Source organism: Vespa velutina, chromosome 10, assembly GCF_912470025.1.
Source record: "Vespa velutina chromosome 10, iVesVel2.1, whole genome shotgun sequence".
NCBI lineage: Eukaryota > Metazoa > Arthropoda > Insecta > Hymenoptera > Vespidae > Vespa > Vespa velutina.
The window spans coordinates 7,082,741-7,099,798 of NC_062197.1; the positions used below are offsets into that span (position 1 = coordinate 7,082,741).

Consider the following 17,058-nt stretch of genomic DNA (forward strand, 5'->3'; position numbering starts at 1 on the left):
ATAATTTATAACATATAAAAAGACAAACTTTATTTATAACAATAGTTTTGACATACAATAAAGTCACGGCAGTAATTTACACAAAGTAGTAAATATTATAAAATGTTTTTTTCTTTTATTGTGAAATGAGAAAGTTCATATTTATCTCTAGGCACTGAAAATAGTCTTAAGGAAGAATGTTTTTTCGAATGCTATTTATGAAATGTTATCAAATGCAATCACGTTATCATTTTAATACTTGTATGTATTTAACCTGGTCTACACAGTTGATAACATCGTAAATCAGAAATAAGTTGTAGAACAGATCTTGTTAAAGTCGGTTGGTCCTAAAATATTTATTTATATATTAAATATACAAAATTTTGAAATTTGCTTTGGTTTTATTAAATTTTACTTACAGTGGATTTGTCAAAGTTATCTAATAATGTAGCTCTTTGCATGTCATCCACACCTTCACAACTACTTAAAAATGTAGGAAGAAAATGTTGAAAGAACCATCCTATATTAACAGATGCTAAACTATGTACAGCAGCTGCAATTTCATCAGCTAATAAATTGTGAGATCTAAAAAAAATATTTAAATTTAATAAGTTTAAATGATAGTTATATATAATTTAGTTATTATTAAGCACACTTACTGTTGAAATAAGACTGTAAATAGGGCCATTAAGAATCTTTCAAGTAAGTGGACTTTAAATATGGATCTTTGATATAATCGCCATCTAATATTTAATTGTTCAAGGCTTTGCAAGCTTTGACGAAATATATTAACATCTGGCTGCAATAAAGCTTGGCCAAAAGCTTCCAAAATTGCAACTAATTCTTCTTTATGTTCGACAGGTTCATCCTCATCTGGGTGACCAAGTGTACGCAATACTGACGTATTATAAAAGTATTGCCATTGATGTGTAAGAATGCTGCATAATAAAACTATTTGTTATTACTTTCTTTGTGTATTATTAATTTTATTTTATTATAGCAATATTTATAATAAATAATAAATATAAAATAATAGTACAAATATAAAAATATTTGTTAGTATAACTACCTATAAAAAAGTTTTAATAAAACAATCGTAGTATCAGGATAAGCACTGAGATCATTTCCAACAGCAGGCCATACGTGACCCAAACATAAATTGGTTACTGAAGGAATAAATGCTTTGAATGCGCTAGTAGGTGCTGATATTACTAATATTAATATTTCCAATAACTGATCTAACGCAGGTCCAGCAGAAATGTTTTCCCTATAAGAACAAATTGTTTATTACTTATTTGTTATAGATACATCAATAAACAATTTCTATAAAATGATATATTGTATGTGTATATATATGGAAATTAATATATATACTATATACTATGTATAGTATATATATTATATATAGTTTATAGTATATATATGTATGTATGCATGTATGTATGTATATATAGCGCGCGCGCGTGTATGCATTAATTTTCATAATTTTATTAAAATTAAAATAAATCATATAAATATACCTGGTATAAATCTGTAACATTCCTTGTACTGCAGTTTGTGTAAATTCAGGACCTAGTTGTTGTTGCAATACTAAAAATACTGAATGTAGAAAATTAAGTACCACTTCGCATATATTATGATATCTTATCAAATATGGTAAAAGTTCTAATGATCGATCGATACTAGGTTTTAAGTTAGAATGCAACATCTTTTTGATAGTAGTTGATGAAGAAGAACAATCTTCTAATAATTGAGTTAATGATGGTATAGTTATTAATATTGTTGAATCAGAAGGTACAGATTGGCCTTGTGCACCTAGAGGCTCTGACAAAGATCCTATCATTGTGCCTATTGAAATAAAATTTGTAATTATCTAATATAATATATATATTTTTGTAAAAGATATGTGAGCTTACCAATCAGCCTTTCTCTTATAGCTCCATCTCCAGTTGGTAAAATAATACCATTAATTAATGCTCGTCGCAATACTTTTATAGTGTCAGGTTTTAAAGATGGATATGTTCTCATAGAAATTAAATTTCTGAAAGTAGTATGATCCCATAATATAGGTCTTAGAATGGCAGTAATACTTTGAAAGAGATGGGTTGCAGAATGAACGAGATTAAAAGGTGGTGGTAAATCACAAGATGTGGTAGTATATGTTAATGACCAAACACACGAATTAACACAACGTTGACATAACGTTTCTTTAGTTTTTTCTGGCCTTTTTGCTATCCAGTGACACCATGCCTGAAGTGAAGCTAACAGTTGTGAATGCCTAATAGAATAAAGCTGTCAATTATATATAGGAAAATATGTTATTTTTTCCTAAATTTTAACATAAAAATTATACTTACACTTCAATAAGATCTAGTACTATGGTTGCTGGTTGTAATGCTGCTTTATAAAGTTGATTATCTCTTGCAAAAATACATGCATCTAATGTTTGCGAAACAACTTCTTCTGCCAAAGATTGATCTATAGTTGATTGATCCCCTGTAAAAAAATACATATCCTTCATATAGAAATTAAAAAATAATTATTTTAATAATTTTTAATTTAAACTCACCTATAAAAACAGAATATAATCTGGCTAAAGTTTGAGTTGTAGAAGCCAAATCGCGTAAATGAGCATGTACATTGGAAGCTTCTGCGTCATTCAGTAAAATAATTTGATTATTACTTATTGCTGTACCCAATTCTCCGAATACTATTAAACCTTCTTTCCAAGAATGATACTAAAAAATAAGTAGATTATTTTTTTTATAAATTTATAATAATCGTATAAAATATACTTATTATTATAATTAATAGTATACCAATAATGTAAACACTGGAATAGGTGATACATCTGCCACTTTTGCTAAGCATTCTATATTGCACCTTAAAAAATGTTGCCACTCTGTTTCTTCCTATAAAAAAAAGTATGAAATTTATATAAAGCTCAAATTTAATCATAAATAAAAGTCACTTACATTTTCATCTAAATTTTCTGTATCAAGTTCTCTTAAGGCTCGTGCGTTAAATTTAAAACACATTTTTTGAAGTACTCTTTCTGCTAAAGCTAATGCTACTGCTGAATACTGTGATTGTGTACTTTCTAAAAGAACAGTCCAAATATCTAAACACCGTAGATATCCATTTACTGTGGAACACTGTTGAAACGTATGATGACAAAGGACTTCTAATAATGTATTCACAGGAAATTTTGGACATGACTCAACTCGTTTTAAATGATTTGTTACAAATAATTGTAAAAATTCTGTCATTTTTCCCATATAACTGAAAAAATTTATATATATATATATATATATATACATATACGTATGTGCTTTTTTTTTTTTAATTCAATAAATATTAAAATAATAATTACCTTTCATCTATGGAATCTAAACGTTCCATGAATTGAAATAAATTTACTCCATTTTGAAATATTTCTAATAATAATCTTTCTGTCACATTTGGAGAACACAATGGTCTGTACAGAAGTTCATTTATAGTAGTTACAGCTTGAACAACCATTTCTACTTGTTTACCATTCTGTAGAAAACAAAATAAATGGATAATATACAATATACAACCTTTTTTAATAAACTATTATTGCAGAAATTTGAAATCTCCTACCATAGTGTCATGGTATCTAGCACAGGAAAATACAGCATCTAATAAATTAGTAGTAATATGATCTGTCAAAGCAATCCAGCTAAACAAATGTGCTAGAACTTGAAGTGTAGCAATGCAAACTTCACTAGTGCCTGTTGCTAAACCCTCTACATCCAATACCGTACGTGTAGGTGGTATTGTTTGGCCACTGGTAGGAGAAGGCGGTGGTGTTGCAGTTCCTGATCTGTTCCTTAATTTTGTTGTTTCTTGTAAAAGTACTGTATCCAAAATAAAAAAATAAAAAACCTTCTGTATGTTATATACCAAATTACTGATATTTTTCAAATATAAAGTAATTGAGATATACCAGTTAGTGTATCCAGTGTCAGAGGCACTTGAGCACTAAGTAATCTTAATAGTTCATTTTTCCTTTGTACTGGCAAATCCTCTCGTGGAGTAGCTAATTCTTCAGAAGCAGTTCTTAAATACACCAAACCTAGCAATCTTGTATGCTTATGACCTAGCAACTGTTAAGATAATAGAGATATTAAGATATCATAAAATCTTAATTAAAAAATATGTATATTATATACACATACATATTTCTCAGACCTGTAAAATATTGGAGTAAAAATCTGGATAAAAATGTGGCCAATCATGTCTTGCAATATCCACTACTAATTTGACTACTTTGTTTCTGACAAAGGGTACTACAGTTTTTTCTAATGACAATGTGTATAAAGTTGACCGTGTAAGTGCTCTATCCTCCCAAGGAAGAATTGGCCATCTTCTACCAATAGTTGTCTAAAATATTGAATTAATTTAAGAAGTAACTAATCCTTATGAAATCAGAAAAATATAATATTTACCTCTAATGTAGATAAAGCAAACATGCTAACATAATGATTACTTGTAGATGATAAAAAATGCAAGCATGGTCTCCAGGAGTCAATTCGTGCTGCAAATTCTTGAAAACTTCGTTCAATTGTTCGTTTACGTTCATTAGTTGTTTCTGATGAGAAAAATTCTGTCATGAGGTGCTCTAAACTCTGAAGAGCAGCCACATCATCATCCTAAACAAATTTCAGTAGCACTTCAATGTAAATTAAATTAATGTTAAAAAATATATAATAAGTAGTACATATTATGTTGATTATGCTGATTTTATAAAACCTATAATTCATTTTTTATTATAAATACAAATAATTATAAATGTATTATTATATAAAAAATAACTGTATTTTGCTCACCATATTTATTACTACTAATAATAATTTATAGATATAAATACAATATAAACATAAACTCAATGAGGTTAACTTTTTTCTTATATGTCATGTCAAAATGAATATATTTTAACATGTACCAGCATATACTCAGTAAATTGCAACACTGTATGTAATAATATAGCATATGAAATAAAAGAATAAAAACTACTGTGTCTAAACGATGAATATAATTGGTAAATTCAAAATATAATCAACCAATCAAATTTGAGTAGTAGGTGGAGATAGTTGTATACTACGTAAAACCTATTTCTAATACACCCAATGCTCCAAAACAGTATTAGGAAATATTTAATTTAAATAATAATTAACGATTTAACGATTAAAGTGTGTACATTGACAAATAACTCCGTAGACACGTCGCGAATCATTGAAGAACTAACTCGTAGACATGCTGCATTGATAAACTAACCGAAAGATACGATAATTATTGAATTGTCTTTTTATTTATAATTACGTATAATATTGGAAAGGTTTGATTTTTTATTAAATAAAAATAGAAAACACGAAGTATATAATTATTTTTTTTTTTTAATTTTTAATATTAGTTTTGCCATAATTTTAGAACTTTATCTTTTCCACCTGACGCAACGCGAAGACCATCAGGAGACCAATCTACAGCATAAACTTCATCAGCATGTCCAGGCAAATCCTCATACAATTTTTTTGTTTTCATGCTCCATACTGTTAACAATATTTAAAGAAATATAATAATATATTTAAAATATATGAAATACAATAATAATACACAATATACCTTTTAATGTTGAATCAGCACTACCACTGAGTAGTAAACGTGAGTCTGCACTCCATGTAATAGAATAAACAGCTTGTACATGACCCCTCAATGATGCTATATAATTACCAGTGTTTGAATCCCATAATTTTATTGATTTGTCAAAGGATGCTGATGCGATTATACGACCATCCGGTGAGAATTTGACATCATTTATCAATTGTTGATGGCCTGTCATCCTTGCTGAAATAATTCAAAGTAAACTAATACTTAATTTAAACAAAAATTTTTTATAAAAGCAATAATTATTGTTTCATAGTACCAATAGGCTTCTTTTCTTTTTCTGGTTTCCATAAAAATAATGTAAAATCATCTGAACCAGAAACAAGCTTTTCTTCACCTACTGAAATATATTGCTTCTTTGCATACTCTAAAGAATTCTTTAGTTTATCTTTTGTATTACTCATTTGAAAAGGACCAGTTCTAAGTGCATAATCTACATTCAATGCCAATGTGTTTACCCAATGACCATGACCTTCAAGTGTTCTACATAGTATTCCCTAAATTATATCTCATTTAAGTATTTCTTAAATTATATCTTATTTAAATATCAGTATATATATCAATGTTTACAAGATATATATCTAATTCATTCAAAACTCTTACATCTTCAGCTCTCCATACTTTGATAGTCCTATCTTGAGAGGCAGAATATATGAGACCACTACCCCCCCATTTAACACAAGTAACACTTTTTGTATGACCAGAAAGAATACGTATTGTCCGACTAAATGTTGTATCCCATATTCTTAAATTACAATCTTTAGATGCACTTATTAAATATCTACAATCTGGATTTCTATGATAAGGTTCCCAACATAAAGATGTCACCCACATTTTATGCCCAATCATTGCTTTGCCTAAAAGTTATAAATAATTTGAAAGTATATTGATATATTAATATTTATACAAATTTTAATTAAATTGAATTGAAACTTCTAAGCATTTACCAACTTGTTTTCCTGTTTTTGGATCCCACTGTAAAATCATACCATTTTTACAAGCTGAAACCAATTTATTACTACATGGTGACCAGGAAATACATAAAACCCAATGTTTATGCCCTTCACACGTATAATATGGAGTTTGTGTATAAATATCCCAAAACCGTACAGTTGTATCTCCAGAACCACTTGCCAAATAATTTCCATCAGGTGAAAAAGCAACAGATATAACAGCTTCTTTATGTCCTGAATAATATAAAAATAAAATTTTAATAACTTTATCATATGTAACGGAATCTTTATTACCTTCTAAAGATCCGGTACATCTTGTTACAGCTTTAACTTTAAAAACTGCTTGAGGTTGATATATAATTTCAAGAACATTTTCACTAACGCTAAAATTCTTTTCGATATTTTTTTCTAATGTATCTGTAATTTCTATATTATTTACATAGAATGCCAGTGGCACTGGTTCTTCATTTTGTAGTAAAGCATTGCAAATTGCTTGAAGTTTATTTACCGTGATATTAACTGGTAAATCCAATAAACCACCTGGAAGAATTTCTCCAGTATCAGATTTAAACCTTGATAAAACTCTCGTAGGTTTATTATCTGTTTCATTGTCAAGTTTTCGTTTATTCATCTTTACTTATATTTTTTATATTTATTCTCTTATTATTATTAAGATATTATTTACATATGTATTTTATATTATAGGTTATTTTTGTATTGTATATACTTATTTCTTTATAATTATATTATAATAGAATAATCATATTTTCTAAGAATAATCATTAAAATCACATTGCTCCTATAGATAATTACAAAATATGTACAATTGCTACACTTTTGTATACAAAAACACGTGCGTACTAAATTTATTAAGATAGATCTGCATCAACACAAGCAGAAGTATTTTAATAGAAAGTTGAGATTTCAAAAAAATTTCGCGTTCTTTTTTAACCAATCGTAACAGTATTTATAAAACTAAACGACTCGTTATGAATACTCGCCATTATTAAAGAAATGATTGGTTTTGGAACGAAATATTTCTAATTCAAATTGCTATCCTGTTTTGAAATCCGTTATAAATAAAATAATAAACAATATAATTGAGAAAAAAAGAGACTTCTATTAATTGCATATATAATAATGAGTGTTATAGAAAGTTTAAGAAATATTTTATGTAAAGATTCATCGATAATAGTAAATAAAGCTCGTTTATCATATATTGAACGACTTTTTCCTGAGTTTAAGGATTATATCATTATTTATAAAAAAGTGAGATTTAAAATATTACAAGTCCTTAAAATAATAATAACAAAGTAATTAAAATAATATAGAATAACTTGAATTTTGCTCATTATATATATTATAATTGTTTTCTTTTTTTAGAGCAATTACACACATTTATTAGAAATAATTTTTTTTATGCTTTTGTTTAGGGGAAAAAACTTTGTAATCGTGATGTTAGTGATGTGGAATTAAATGATTATGGTATGTTATTATTATTTATATATATAAATATATAAGATTACATTATCTTAATTGTATTTCAGATACAGAAGTTACTGGTAATCCTTTAGAATATTCATTTGGTGATGATAAATTTATTAATAGTACTTTAATAATAGAAAGATATTGGTATCAAGAAGAAGAATCATATATTCCTTTAAGCAGACTTGAAGCATGGTAAGAATTATAATATATCATACCATTCATAATGATTATAATAACTAGATTGAAATATAAAAATGCAAATAGTAATAATTATTATTATGACTATGTAATTGAATATAAATTCGTTTATTCATGCTATGGATACAATATAGATACTTGATAAGTAAAGTAAACAGTATGTTTTTATATTTGCATTTTTTTAACTATATTATACAATTAAGCAACGCAGTATTATTAATGTTTCTTCTGAAGTATTAATAAGTATATTACTTTATGTTTATAGTACAATATTAAATACTTGTCTTAAGTATTTAGATAATGATAATGTCATACCAATATTTATACTTTGTGATGGCAAAGATCATAATAAAACTGCAATACTAGGCAGTATTGTACAGAAAAATTGGCTTAATACGATAGAAGTTACAAATAGTGAAACACAAGGACTCGATATAGTTAAAAATAGTTGTTCTGAACTTTTATTAAAACATCTTAAATTATCATTTTCACAGCCATGTGATGTACGTCTTTTATTCTGTTTCTTTTTCTTTCTAAAATAAGAATTTCTATTAAGATTTAATTTTCTTATATTTTAGGTATCAGTGTCTACTTTGAGTACCTATCATTTATTTGGGTTTAGGCATGAAACACTAGAATTACCAGAAAGTGAAGAATCTTGTTTTGAAGGGAGCATAACACTTAACATAATGGCAAATAGCATATTATTTGATCCCCCTACAAGATCATCCAAAAATAATTTAGTAAGTTTATTATAATAAATATGTATACTAAAAAGGAAATATTTATACATAAATTTTTAAAAAATAACATTTAAATATATTCGCCTATAGGTCCTTGAAATTATCACTGGAAGAAATGATAGTGCTTTGGTGAATTTGTGGCATCAATTGTTATTATTAAATCAATATTTAACGATATTAGATACTTACAAAGAAATGAATGCAAAATCATATGATAATTCTAATTCATTGCAATATCCAAATGATTTTATAAATCCATGTGTAAAGGTATTTTTATAAATATTTACACAGTAATAGTTACTATATACATACTTATATTACTTACTACTTATGTAAATTTTGGATAATAATATTAATTTTCGTGTATGTTTACCAATCATAATATAGGATCAAGATAAAATAATAGAAAATATGAATCTTCTACTTATTAATGATTATAGCTATAGAAAATCTAGTTACAATAAAATAGAAGAAATATACCTTGAAAATAATGAAAATAATATAAAACTACAGCAATATATAAAGGCTGTATCTTTTAGACCAAACATAGATTTTACTGATCTTATGTGGGAACTACTTATGTGTAAGTAAATAGTTCAAGATATAACTTAATCAATATTAATATATAATATCTTGTAGGTATTCCAAAGTATACACAGATGACAGAATGTATGCATAAAATATTTCAAGAAATTTTAACTGGTGAATATCAACCGCAGGTATTAAATATATTTCAACTATATATTAATGAATTTTAAAATATCATACGTATTTATATATTGCAATGTAAACATAACATATCTCTTAAATTAAAGGTATATATTTCAGTTAAATGTAACAAATAATACAAAACTTGCAAAAATATTACCTGAATTATCTCATCAAAAGACAGTTACACATTTACTAGTAGGATGTTTACCGTTAGAAACTTTAGTTGATATAGGATTTGAAAAAGTAAGCAATGATTATAAATATATTTTAATGAATGCGGGGTTTATTACATTTGATGATATACAAAAGAAATTTGAAAAGCAACCAGAAAAATTTGACTCCAGGTTTTATAGGTAATTTTATTATAGATCTTCATAAACATTTCTTATAGTTACTTTCATAATTATATAATTAATGTAAATTATTTTTTTATTGCATGTTCATAGGAAGAAGTTGATTAATATGATACAAATGCATATTTGTTTGGAATTTATGCTACTTTTACAGAAACATATAAATTGTTCAACAGATGTTTTACAATCATCATTGGAATATGTCCTGAAAGAAATAACATCTATAGAATTCTCTATAGAAACTTTACAAGATTTATGTAAAAACAAAGTATATACTTTGACTATCCCTGCACCAAATATCCTTATTAATGAACTTAATAAAGGGTATGTATAATCTTTGAATATTTTTTATATTTATAAATTATAAATATTTTTCTCGTTTAGTATTCCTGCAACATGGAGAGTTAATCTTGTTTCTGAATCGGAATTATCAAAAGTCAGGACAATTACTTATTTTAGTGATATGCCTATATTTCCTCCTAACATGTATTATGCAGGTAAAAAAGTGTACATGATAAATGAATGATTACAATAACAAAGAATTTATGATGTATATACATAGTATATACATTTTTTTTTCAGACCACATAAATAAATTAAGTGAATTATTTTACATCACAACAGCTGTGATTTCTTCTACTAAGGGTAATCATATGTAATTTGGATAAAAATTGTATATATTTAATAGAATATAGGAAATTTTCTATAATATAAGATTTTTATTATTTTAAAAGTTATTAAGAGTTACTAAAGCTTTAGTATAAGCTTTATTGTATATTTTGTATATTTTATGTATTTTATATATTAAAAAATATTATTTTAACCCATTTGCATTCAACGTGGATATATCCGAGAGCTGCGACTGTCCTTTATTACCAAGCGCGGATGGATAAATTCTACTTGTTTGCATTCAGTAACTGGTAACAAAAAGAATTAATTTTTATGTATATAATAATCTTAATAAGATTTTAATGCATAATAATCTTTTGGTTGAAGATGAAAAAACTGATATTCAAATGGAAGGTATTAATGATGCTAATACAAAAAATTGATGTAAACATAAAAAGAATAACACACATACACATTTGTATTAAACAATTAATTTCTATTATATATATTTAATTATCATCTATTATATAAACATACCGCGTATATATGTGACATCATTGAACAGTTCTCTGCAATATAATTGTTAAAATATATTCAATTAATGGCAATGTTATTTTTATGTTATACTCTAATATATATTTTTCAAAAATCACTTTTTAATAGTATAGAAAATCACTTTTTAATATTATAAAAAATCAAAGATTCAGAGGAAAAGATAAATTATTTTTTTAATGTATTTGTCAAAAGTTCCTCCATATCGGCAGAAGAAGAAAAATAATTTCTAACATAACCGCTAGAATCGTTGTTATCGTCCTCCATATTTATTATAAAAAATGGTTTTAACAATGTCTTATTTTCTACATATAAAATCGATAAAAATCTATTTAATTTGTTGTAATATTCATACGAAATATTGAATTAATATTAAATCATTTTTTTTAATCTTTCCAAGGCCTACAATGATTGGTCACTTTGATCCTGTTTAAACCAATCATAAGTCATCCGTTCGAAGGTGAATATAATGATACAAGTTAGAAAATTACCGTGAGAACATAAATCTGATGTACGATGTAATACATTTAATGTATTATTCGTACGTTACTTTACGTTATGATATCAGTGTGTTATTCCTCATTTAAAACGTACTTTGATCGATATTTATGTTTCTTTGTTAGTATAAGGCTTAACTCTGTGAAAAACGAACTTGTCGTTATTGTCTTAATATTTTCTATACTACAGGTATATTTAAATAGTAATGGAGCAAAAATATGGTATTAAAAATGAACACCAATGCCATTCTGAAGCATATTCGATTAGAACTATTTCAAATGATAATTTGGAATTTTGGATGACGCGACTTCCGGAACCATTAAAAAAATTACCTATTATATATCTCGCTATACCCGGTAAGTTCAAATATTTTTTATGTTTATATAACATTGATAAAAATTATTTTCATTTATTTATTATTTTGTTTTTGTATATGTGTGTGTATATGTACACATATTAAAATATTGATATATATTAAACATTATTATTAACATTTTTATATATTGACATGTTACGAAAAATAGCAAGTTTTATTTATCTTACGAAGACTAATACACATATCAGTTTATTACGAAAAGAAGCGTGTTTTAATTTTGTTCTCCAAAAATAGCTTATTTAATATTAATCACGATAGCAAATACAATAGTAAACACGATACACAATTCGCAATAAATAATAGTATATTGAATATATATTACATATTCTTTGTATATACTTCCTTAAAAAAAAAAAGAAAATACAGTTAAATCGTAGCTATGAGAATTGTGTGGGAAACATGTAATTTTCAAGGTTATTCTTCACAGGTTCGCACAATACGATGACTTATACGATAGAACGACGTAACGAGGTAGGACCTGATGAGCCTACATACATCAGAGCATTGGGTCGTTATTGTTCTATTTTTTCAAAGCCTGTCATTTTTAATTGGTCTGTTACGCAAAAGAACAATGTAAGAGAACAATTAAATGGTGGAATAAGATATTTGGATTTACGAGTTGCTACAAAAACAAGGAATGACAATATTTATTTTCTTCATGGTTTGTATGGATCAGAGGTTACCAAGCCATTAGAAGATATTGTACGTTGGTTAAATCATCACGCGAACGAAGTTATCATTTTAGATTTTCAACATTTTTACAATTTTTCGGATATGAATCATCGTCGTCTCGTTGCGATAATAAATGATATTTTTCGTGAGAAATTATGTCCAACTTTTTCTTCTTTCGATCATATGTCTTTATATTGGCTTGCTTCGAAAAGGTATCAAGTTTTTGTCATTTATAGAAACGTTTACGCGATGAATCATGCGAATTTGTGGCCAAGCGCTCTCTGGCCAACACCATGGCCAAATACCGTACTTGTTGATCAACTCGTAAATTTTTTAAACGATAAACTTCAAAAACGTTCACCCGATATCCCTTTAGTATCGCAATGTCTCTTAACTCCTAATATATCGTACGTTATGAAGCATCTGTGTGGAAATTTACAGTCAGATTTGGCGCCGATATGTCAAAAAGCGATTCTCAATTGGATAAGTCAACATAAATCTGGATCTAATGGTTTAAACATTGTTATAGCTGATTTCATATCCGATAAAAATTATTTATTTCCGAAGACAGTAATTCAAGCTAACCTGAAACTCTTAAAAAATTTGTAGATTTATTTAAGCTTTTATTATAAAAGTAAATTCAAGTTTATTCAAAGTAATTTTTAGAAACATTTTTTAGCAATGGGAGGGTCTTTTAACTTTCTATGATAGTAGAAATCCATTGGAAAGACATGTATTTCATGTACATACATATTATTTATATAATTACAATATACGATATTTACAATACTTATAAAATTCATTCATTACTAACATTATTAACATAACAAATATGTAAATAATGAGCAAGGGAGGAGCATGATATTTCAAGTATGTTATATTAAGTAATGCAGAGTTAATTGTTTTAAGTTGTATATTAGAACATGATATAACACGATGGTAGAAAAAGTTACATATTTTCTGTATTTAAGAGTACTTGTTTTTCAGGCAAAACGCATACACCTCTTTCATGCACCTTTTATTCTATTAATAATATACGCTTTTATTTTGAATTAATGAAATGATTTCCTAAAAATGGTTCAATGAAAACAGTCTCTTAGTTATAATAAAAATTCAGCCTTATAGTAAAAACTTGGCTGTATTAAATAAAGCATATTTTGGGAACAATATGCATATTCAAAGCATAGAATTTCAATACAGAATTGTATTAAAATTTGTATATATTAATTTTTTTAACACTGATTTCAGCATGGAATCATTGTATATAATTTGTTTAATGAAACTATATTTATCATATTAAAGTTGGTTGGCTTTAATTTTTGATATCTACAAAATAAATAGAAATGCAATCTATATTATATATATGAAGAATAGAATATAATATACGAATGACTATATAAGTTGATATTATACTTCTATTAATTGACAAATATAAACATGAATTTGTTTCTTTCTGGCCTTTCATAGCTAAAAAATCATGTAGGTATATTTATATTGCCTGTATCGTTAATATTGTACTTCACATATTAGTTATATTCAGAATATTTCTAAGATGTTATCGAGACAAGATATTACTGATAATATATCATACTTTAGATTGTTTTAAAAACAAGTAGCTCAAAATTACTTTTTATTGCAAACAAAATAAAAGATGTTTGATACATATAAATAACATAAAAAGAAAAATTAGTATTTCTTTATGAATTTTTGACAAAATTAAAATAATATCTTTGAATCATATGAATGTCTAATATGAAGGGAGATGCTGTTATAAAGTTTTTAAACACAATGCTAATTAAGCAAATCATTTTAACAATTTACTCACGGCTGTCTAGAACTTTCGTCACATTCAACAGTGACATCTGCATTGGGTCACAAAGCTTTTACTTTAAGTTGTTTCATTCTTGGTGCACGTTTCTTTGCTAATCTACGTTGCTCTTTTTCTTCCCACTTTCTTTGCTTATCAGGATCTTCTTTTTGGAGAATTCTTTCTTTTTCAGCTCTCCTACGTTCTTCTCGTTTCTGTGCTGCAGCTTCGGCTCGTGCCGCGTGCGTTGTTTTTAAAAAGGCTTCCTCTACTCTAAGGCGATTTTTATCCGCTTTATTCTTACCCTATATAACAGTTAATAAACTGTTAGTATATCAAATAAAGTTTTTACTTTAATAAAGGAAATAAATAGAAGAATTGTAAACCTCTTTAGATAGCTTGAAACGTCGTAATTTATCCAATATGTAAAATGTAAGTTGTAGGAGAAGTTTTAGTTTCTCTTGACATTCTGGGCTAGCAGTACGTCCTTTTATACTTATGTTTAGTCCGACTAATAATACTTTTTTTACTTCAGGCATTGTTAATTGGGTAGTTTCTCTAGTAATAATTTAATTATTAGTGTAATAATATATTTATAATTTTTTATTTATTTACATTTAAAAAATTATTTTGTTGCGTACTTACGTTTGTTGTTTAAGTCCGCTATATTGATCACTAATGTGTATATAATCTATATATGGTGCAAATTTGGCAAAAGCTTGTAGAACTCTAGTATCTAAAATAACAGAAGCTGTTTCAGCAATTTCTGGCATAACATAAAAGCCTGCTGGAAGTCCATATTTTTCTCCAGGTCGTTTATCAGGGCAATAAACACTAATGTCAGCCATATCTCTTGCTAAATGCATTGCAGTTCGTTTTGTGGCAATTGCTAATACAAAATTATCAACTTCATCTTTGGCAAGATCTACTCTTATATGTGCTTGATCATTTTGTGGGCGTACTAGTTGAGCTAATACTGCAATTAAGTCTTGTCTTTTAATTAATTTGAGTTCTATCAACATTGAATCACAGCCAACTCGACCCGAACAATACAAGGTATATTGTGACTCGCTTTCCTTAACCAAACCATTTTCAGATACATTTTCTACCAATTTCCCTGTATCACCTACAAGAGTAAAATTTTCTAACAAGAGTTGTCTGTGTTCTTGCAACCAACATTCTGCTATACGTGCATTCTTAGCACGTCCTGCAATATAATTTATGCAATATACTAAAAGTCCAGCTACCATCAATATTTCCAAACAGAAACTATCCCATCTTGCACGCAAATGCAGAGGTACTTTAGTAATTGTAAGTGTGGACGGTTCATCACTTTTAGAACCTGCATTTCCACCAGTCACATCTAACCCCTCAAATTCTTCTTCATCTTGAAAGTGATCAAATTCATTGTCTCCATCTACAATAAGAACATCATCTTCTTCGAAATCTTCATTTAAATCTGCTTCTTTATGATGTTCTGTTATATGATCAGAAGGAACTGCCGAATTTGGTCTATCTTCTTCAAAATCTTCAAACTCTGCAAATTCATTATCTTCTGGAAGCTCTTCATGGAAATGTGCTGTGACCCATATATTTGTAGCAACTAACACTATGTGAATGATCACTAGCCACAGTTTCATTTTCCCTGAAATTATAAAATCGAAATGAATTTTATTTTAAATCCAATTTTACTTTGAAATCAAATAAAATCAGATGTCATTTTTTAATATACACGTATTTATATACATATATGATATAGAAAAATGTTAATTAATAATTTGACAAACTATTTTAATATTTAACGCAGAAAAATGTAGACAAGATTATCGAACAAAGAAAGAAAAATTTCTGTCATCTTTTCATTCCATTATTTTACCGACTTTTGTTAATGAAATAAAAAAGCATACAATAGGCTATGCACCCTATATTTCTTCATATTTATCTATCTTTCGAACATATTATTTACCTTAACTCCGTATATGTCCGTAAAATTATATAATAAATCTCTGATTCTTCCGCATCGATTTAATTAATTAACTACACATGTAACACAAAAACTTTCATTTAGTTTCGCATTACAATTTTGTAAAACACAGGTTTAGTGCTTACGAAAGATAGGTGACTTGTATGCCATGAATATAACTGCATGATATTAAACGTCATTTCCTTAATGTCGTTTGACGTGTACATGTCCGTCTTTAAGCTAAGATTTGTCTCGATTTGTTTCGATTAAAAACGTTAGAGGGAAGAAGTTACACGAGCTGTCATTGGTTGCATAGAAAGTAACATTGTCGAGTTGGTCGGTAAAACAGTTGAACAGTTTGAAAATATATACATATAGTGAACGAATAAATTTTCGCGCCTAGAGAAAAAAGATTATTACGCATGCGTAAGATATCGATTTAGTAAGTCGAATGAGACAGATAGAATC

At 27.1% G+C, this 17,058-nt stretch overlaps 5 protein-coding genes across 19 annotated transcripts; 2 read left to right on the forward strand and 3 right to left on the reverse strand.

Annotated features, from left to right (window-relative positions):
- Positions 1 to 35: 35 nt before the first annotated feature.
- On the reverse strand, positions 36 to 4,970 carry LOC124952117 (exportin-6). Of its 2 annotated transcripts, XM_047501498.1 has the most exons (16): positions 4,833 to 4,970; positions 4,452 to 4,655; positions 4,195 to 4,386; positions 3,950 to 4,109; positions 3,604 to 3,860; positions 3,353 to 3,519; positions 2,955 to 3,261; positions 2,799 to 2,891; positions 2,549 to 2,717; positions 2,337 to 2,475; positions 1,896 to 2,257; positions 1,500 to 1,827; positions 1,049 to 1,246; positions 639 to 917; positions 399 to 564; positions 36 to 326 (listed from the first exon to the last, which is right to left on the reverse strand). In XM_047501498.1, the coding sequence occupies exons 1-16, from the start codon at positions 4,833 to 4,835 to the stop codon at positions 249 to 251; spliced, it is 3,102 nt and encodes a 1,033-aa protein (XP_047357454.1). In that variant the 5' UTR covers positions 4,836 to 4,970; the 3' UTR covers positions 36 to 248. The 2 variants fall into 2 exon arrangements, with proteins under 2 accessions (XP_047357454.1, XP_047357455.1); XM_047501499.1 differs by lacking the exons at positions 4,452 to 4,655; positions 4,833 to 4,970 and having other exon boundaries at positions 4,182 to 4,375.
- Positions 4,971 to 5,132: 162 nt separating this feature from the next.
- Positions 5,133 to 7,513, reverse strand: LOC124952124 (notchless protein homolog 1). Of its 2 annotated transcripts, XM_047501527.1 has the most exons (6): positions 6,915 to 7,510; positions 6,615 to 6,854; positions 6,271 to 6,524; positions 5,927 to 6,164; positions 5,626 to 5,847; positions 5,133 to 5,552 (listed from the first exon to the last, which is right to left on the reverse strand). In XM_047501527.1, the coding sequence occupies exons 1-6, from the start codon at positions 7,249 to 7,251 to the stop codon at positions 5,413 to 5,415; spliced, it is 1,431 nt and encodes a 476-aa protein (XP_047357483.1). In that variant the 5' UTR covers positions 7,252 to 7,510; the 3' UTR covers positions 5,133 to 5,412. The 2 variants fall into 2 exon arrangements, with proteins under 2 accessions (XP_047357483.1, XP_047357482.1); XM_047501526.1 differs by having other exon boundaries at positions 6,615 to 7,513.
- Positions 7,514 to 7,634: 121 nt separating this feature from the next.
- On the forward strand, positions 7,635 to 11,707 carry LOC124952119. 3 transcript variants are annotated; one of them, XM_047501507.1, is made up of 12 exons: positions 7,635 to 7,889; positions 8,054 to 8,105; positions 8,168 to 8,300; positions 8,572 to 8,809; positions 8,885 to 9,049; positions 9,140 to 9,316; positions 9,437 to 9,632; positions 9,689 to 9,768; positions 9,878 to 10,113; positions 10,207 to 10,437; positions 10,498 to 10,610; positions 11,675 to 11,707. In XM_047501507.1, the coding sequence occupies exons 1-12, from the start codon at positions 7,761 to 7,763 to the stop codon at positions 11,683 to 11,685; spliced, it is 1,761 nt and encodes a 586-aa protein (XP_047357463.1). In that variant the 5' UTR covers positions 7,635 to 7,760; the 3' UTR covers positions 11,686 to 11,707. The 3 variants fall into 3 exon arrangements, with proteins under 3 accessions (XP_047357463.1, XP_047357461.1, XP_047357462.1); XM_047501505.1 differs by lacking the exon at positions 11,675 to 11,707 and adding an exon at positions 10,696 to 11,268; XM_047501506.1 differs by lacking the exon at positions 11,675 to 11,707 and adding an exon at positions 10,676 to 10,859.
- LOC124952125 (PAT complex subunit CCDC47) lies at positions 10,100 to 16,821 on the reverse strand. Of its 8 annotated transcripts, XR_007101830.1 has the most exons (9): positions 16,594 to 16,820; positions 15,273 to 16,272; positions 15,014 to 15,185; positions 14,646 to 14,932; positions 11,376 to 14,146; positions 11,260 to 11,291; positions 10,938 to 11,030; positions 10,390 to 10,502; positions 10,100 to 10,318 (listed from the first exon to the last, which is right to left on the reverse strand). XR_007101830.1 is itself a non-coding variant. In XM_047501528.1 (5 exons), the coding sequence occupies exons 2-4, from the start codon at positions 16,265 to 16,267 to the stop codon at positions 14,693 to 14,695; spliced, it is 1,407 nt and encodes a 468-aa protein (XP_047357484.1). In that variant the 5' UTR covers positions 16,268 to 16,272; positions 16,594 to 16,820; the 3' UTR covers positions 10,100 to 11,030; positions 14,646 to 14,692. The 8 variants fall into 8 exon arrangements, 1 of the variants encoding a protein (XP_047357484.1); XR_007101829.1 differs by having other exon boundaries at positions 10,100 to 10,502; positions 11,399 to 14,146; XR_007101828.1 differs by having other exon boundaries at positions 10,100 to 10,502.
- On the forward strand, positions 11,669 to 13,609 carry LOC124952127 (PI-PLC X domain-containing protein 3). Of its 4 annotated transcripts, none has more exons than XM_047501532.1 (3): positions 11,669 to 11,734; positions 11,962 to 12,128; positions 12,576 to 13,609. In XM_047501532.1, the coding sequence occupies exons 2-3, from the start codon at positions 11,978 to 11,980 to the stop codon at positions 13,427 to 13,429; spliced, it is 1,005 nt and encodes a 334-aa protein (XP_047357488.1). In that variant the 5' UTR covers positions 11,669 to 11,734; positions 11,962 to 11,977; the 3' UTR covers positions 13,430 to 13,609. The 4 variants fall into 4 exon arrangements, with proteins under 4 accessions (XP_047357488.1, XP_047357490.1, XP_047357489.1 ...); XM_047501534.1 differs by having other exon boundaries at positions 11,733 to 11,864; XM_047501533.1 differs by lacking the exon at positions 11,669 to 11,734 and adding an exon at positions 11,748 to 11,892.
- Positions 16,822 to 17,058: the final 237 nt, after the last annotated feature.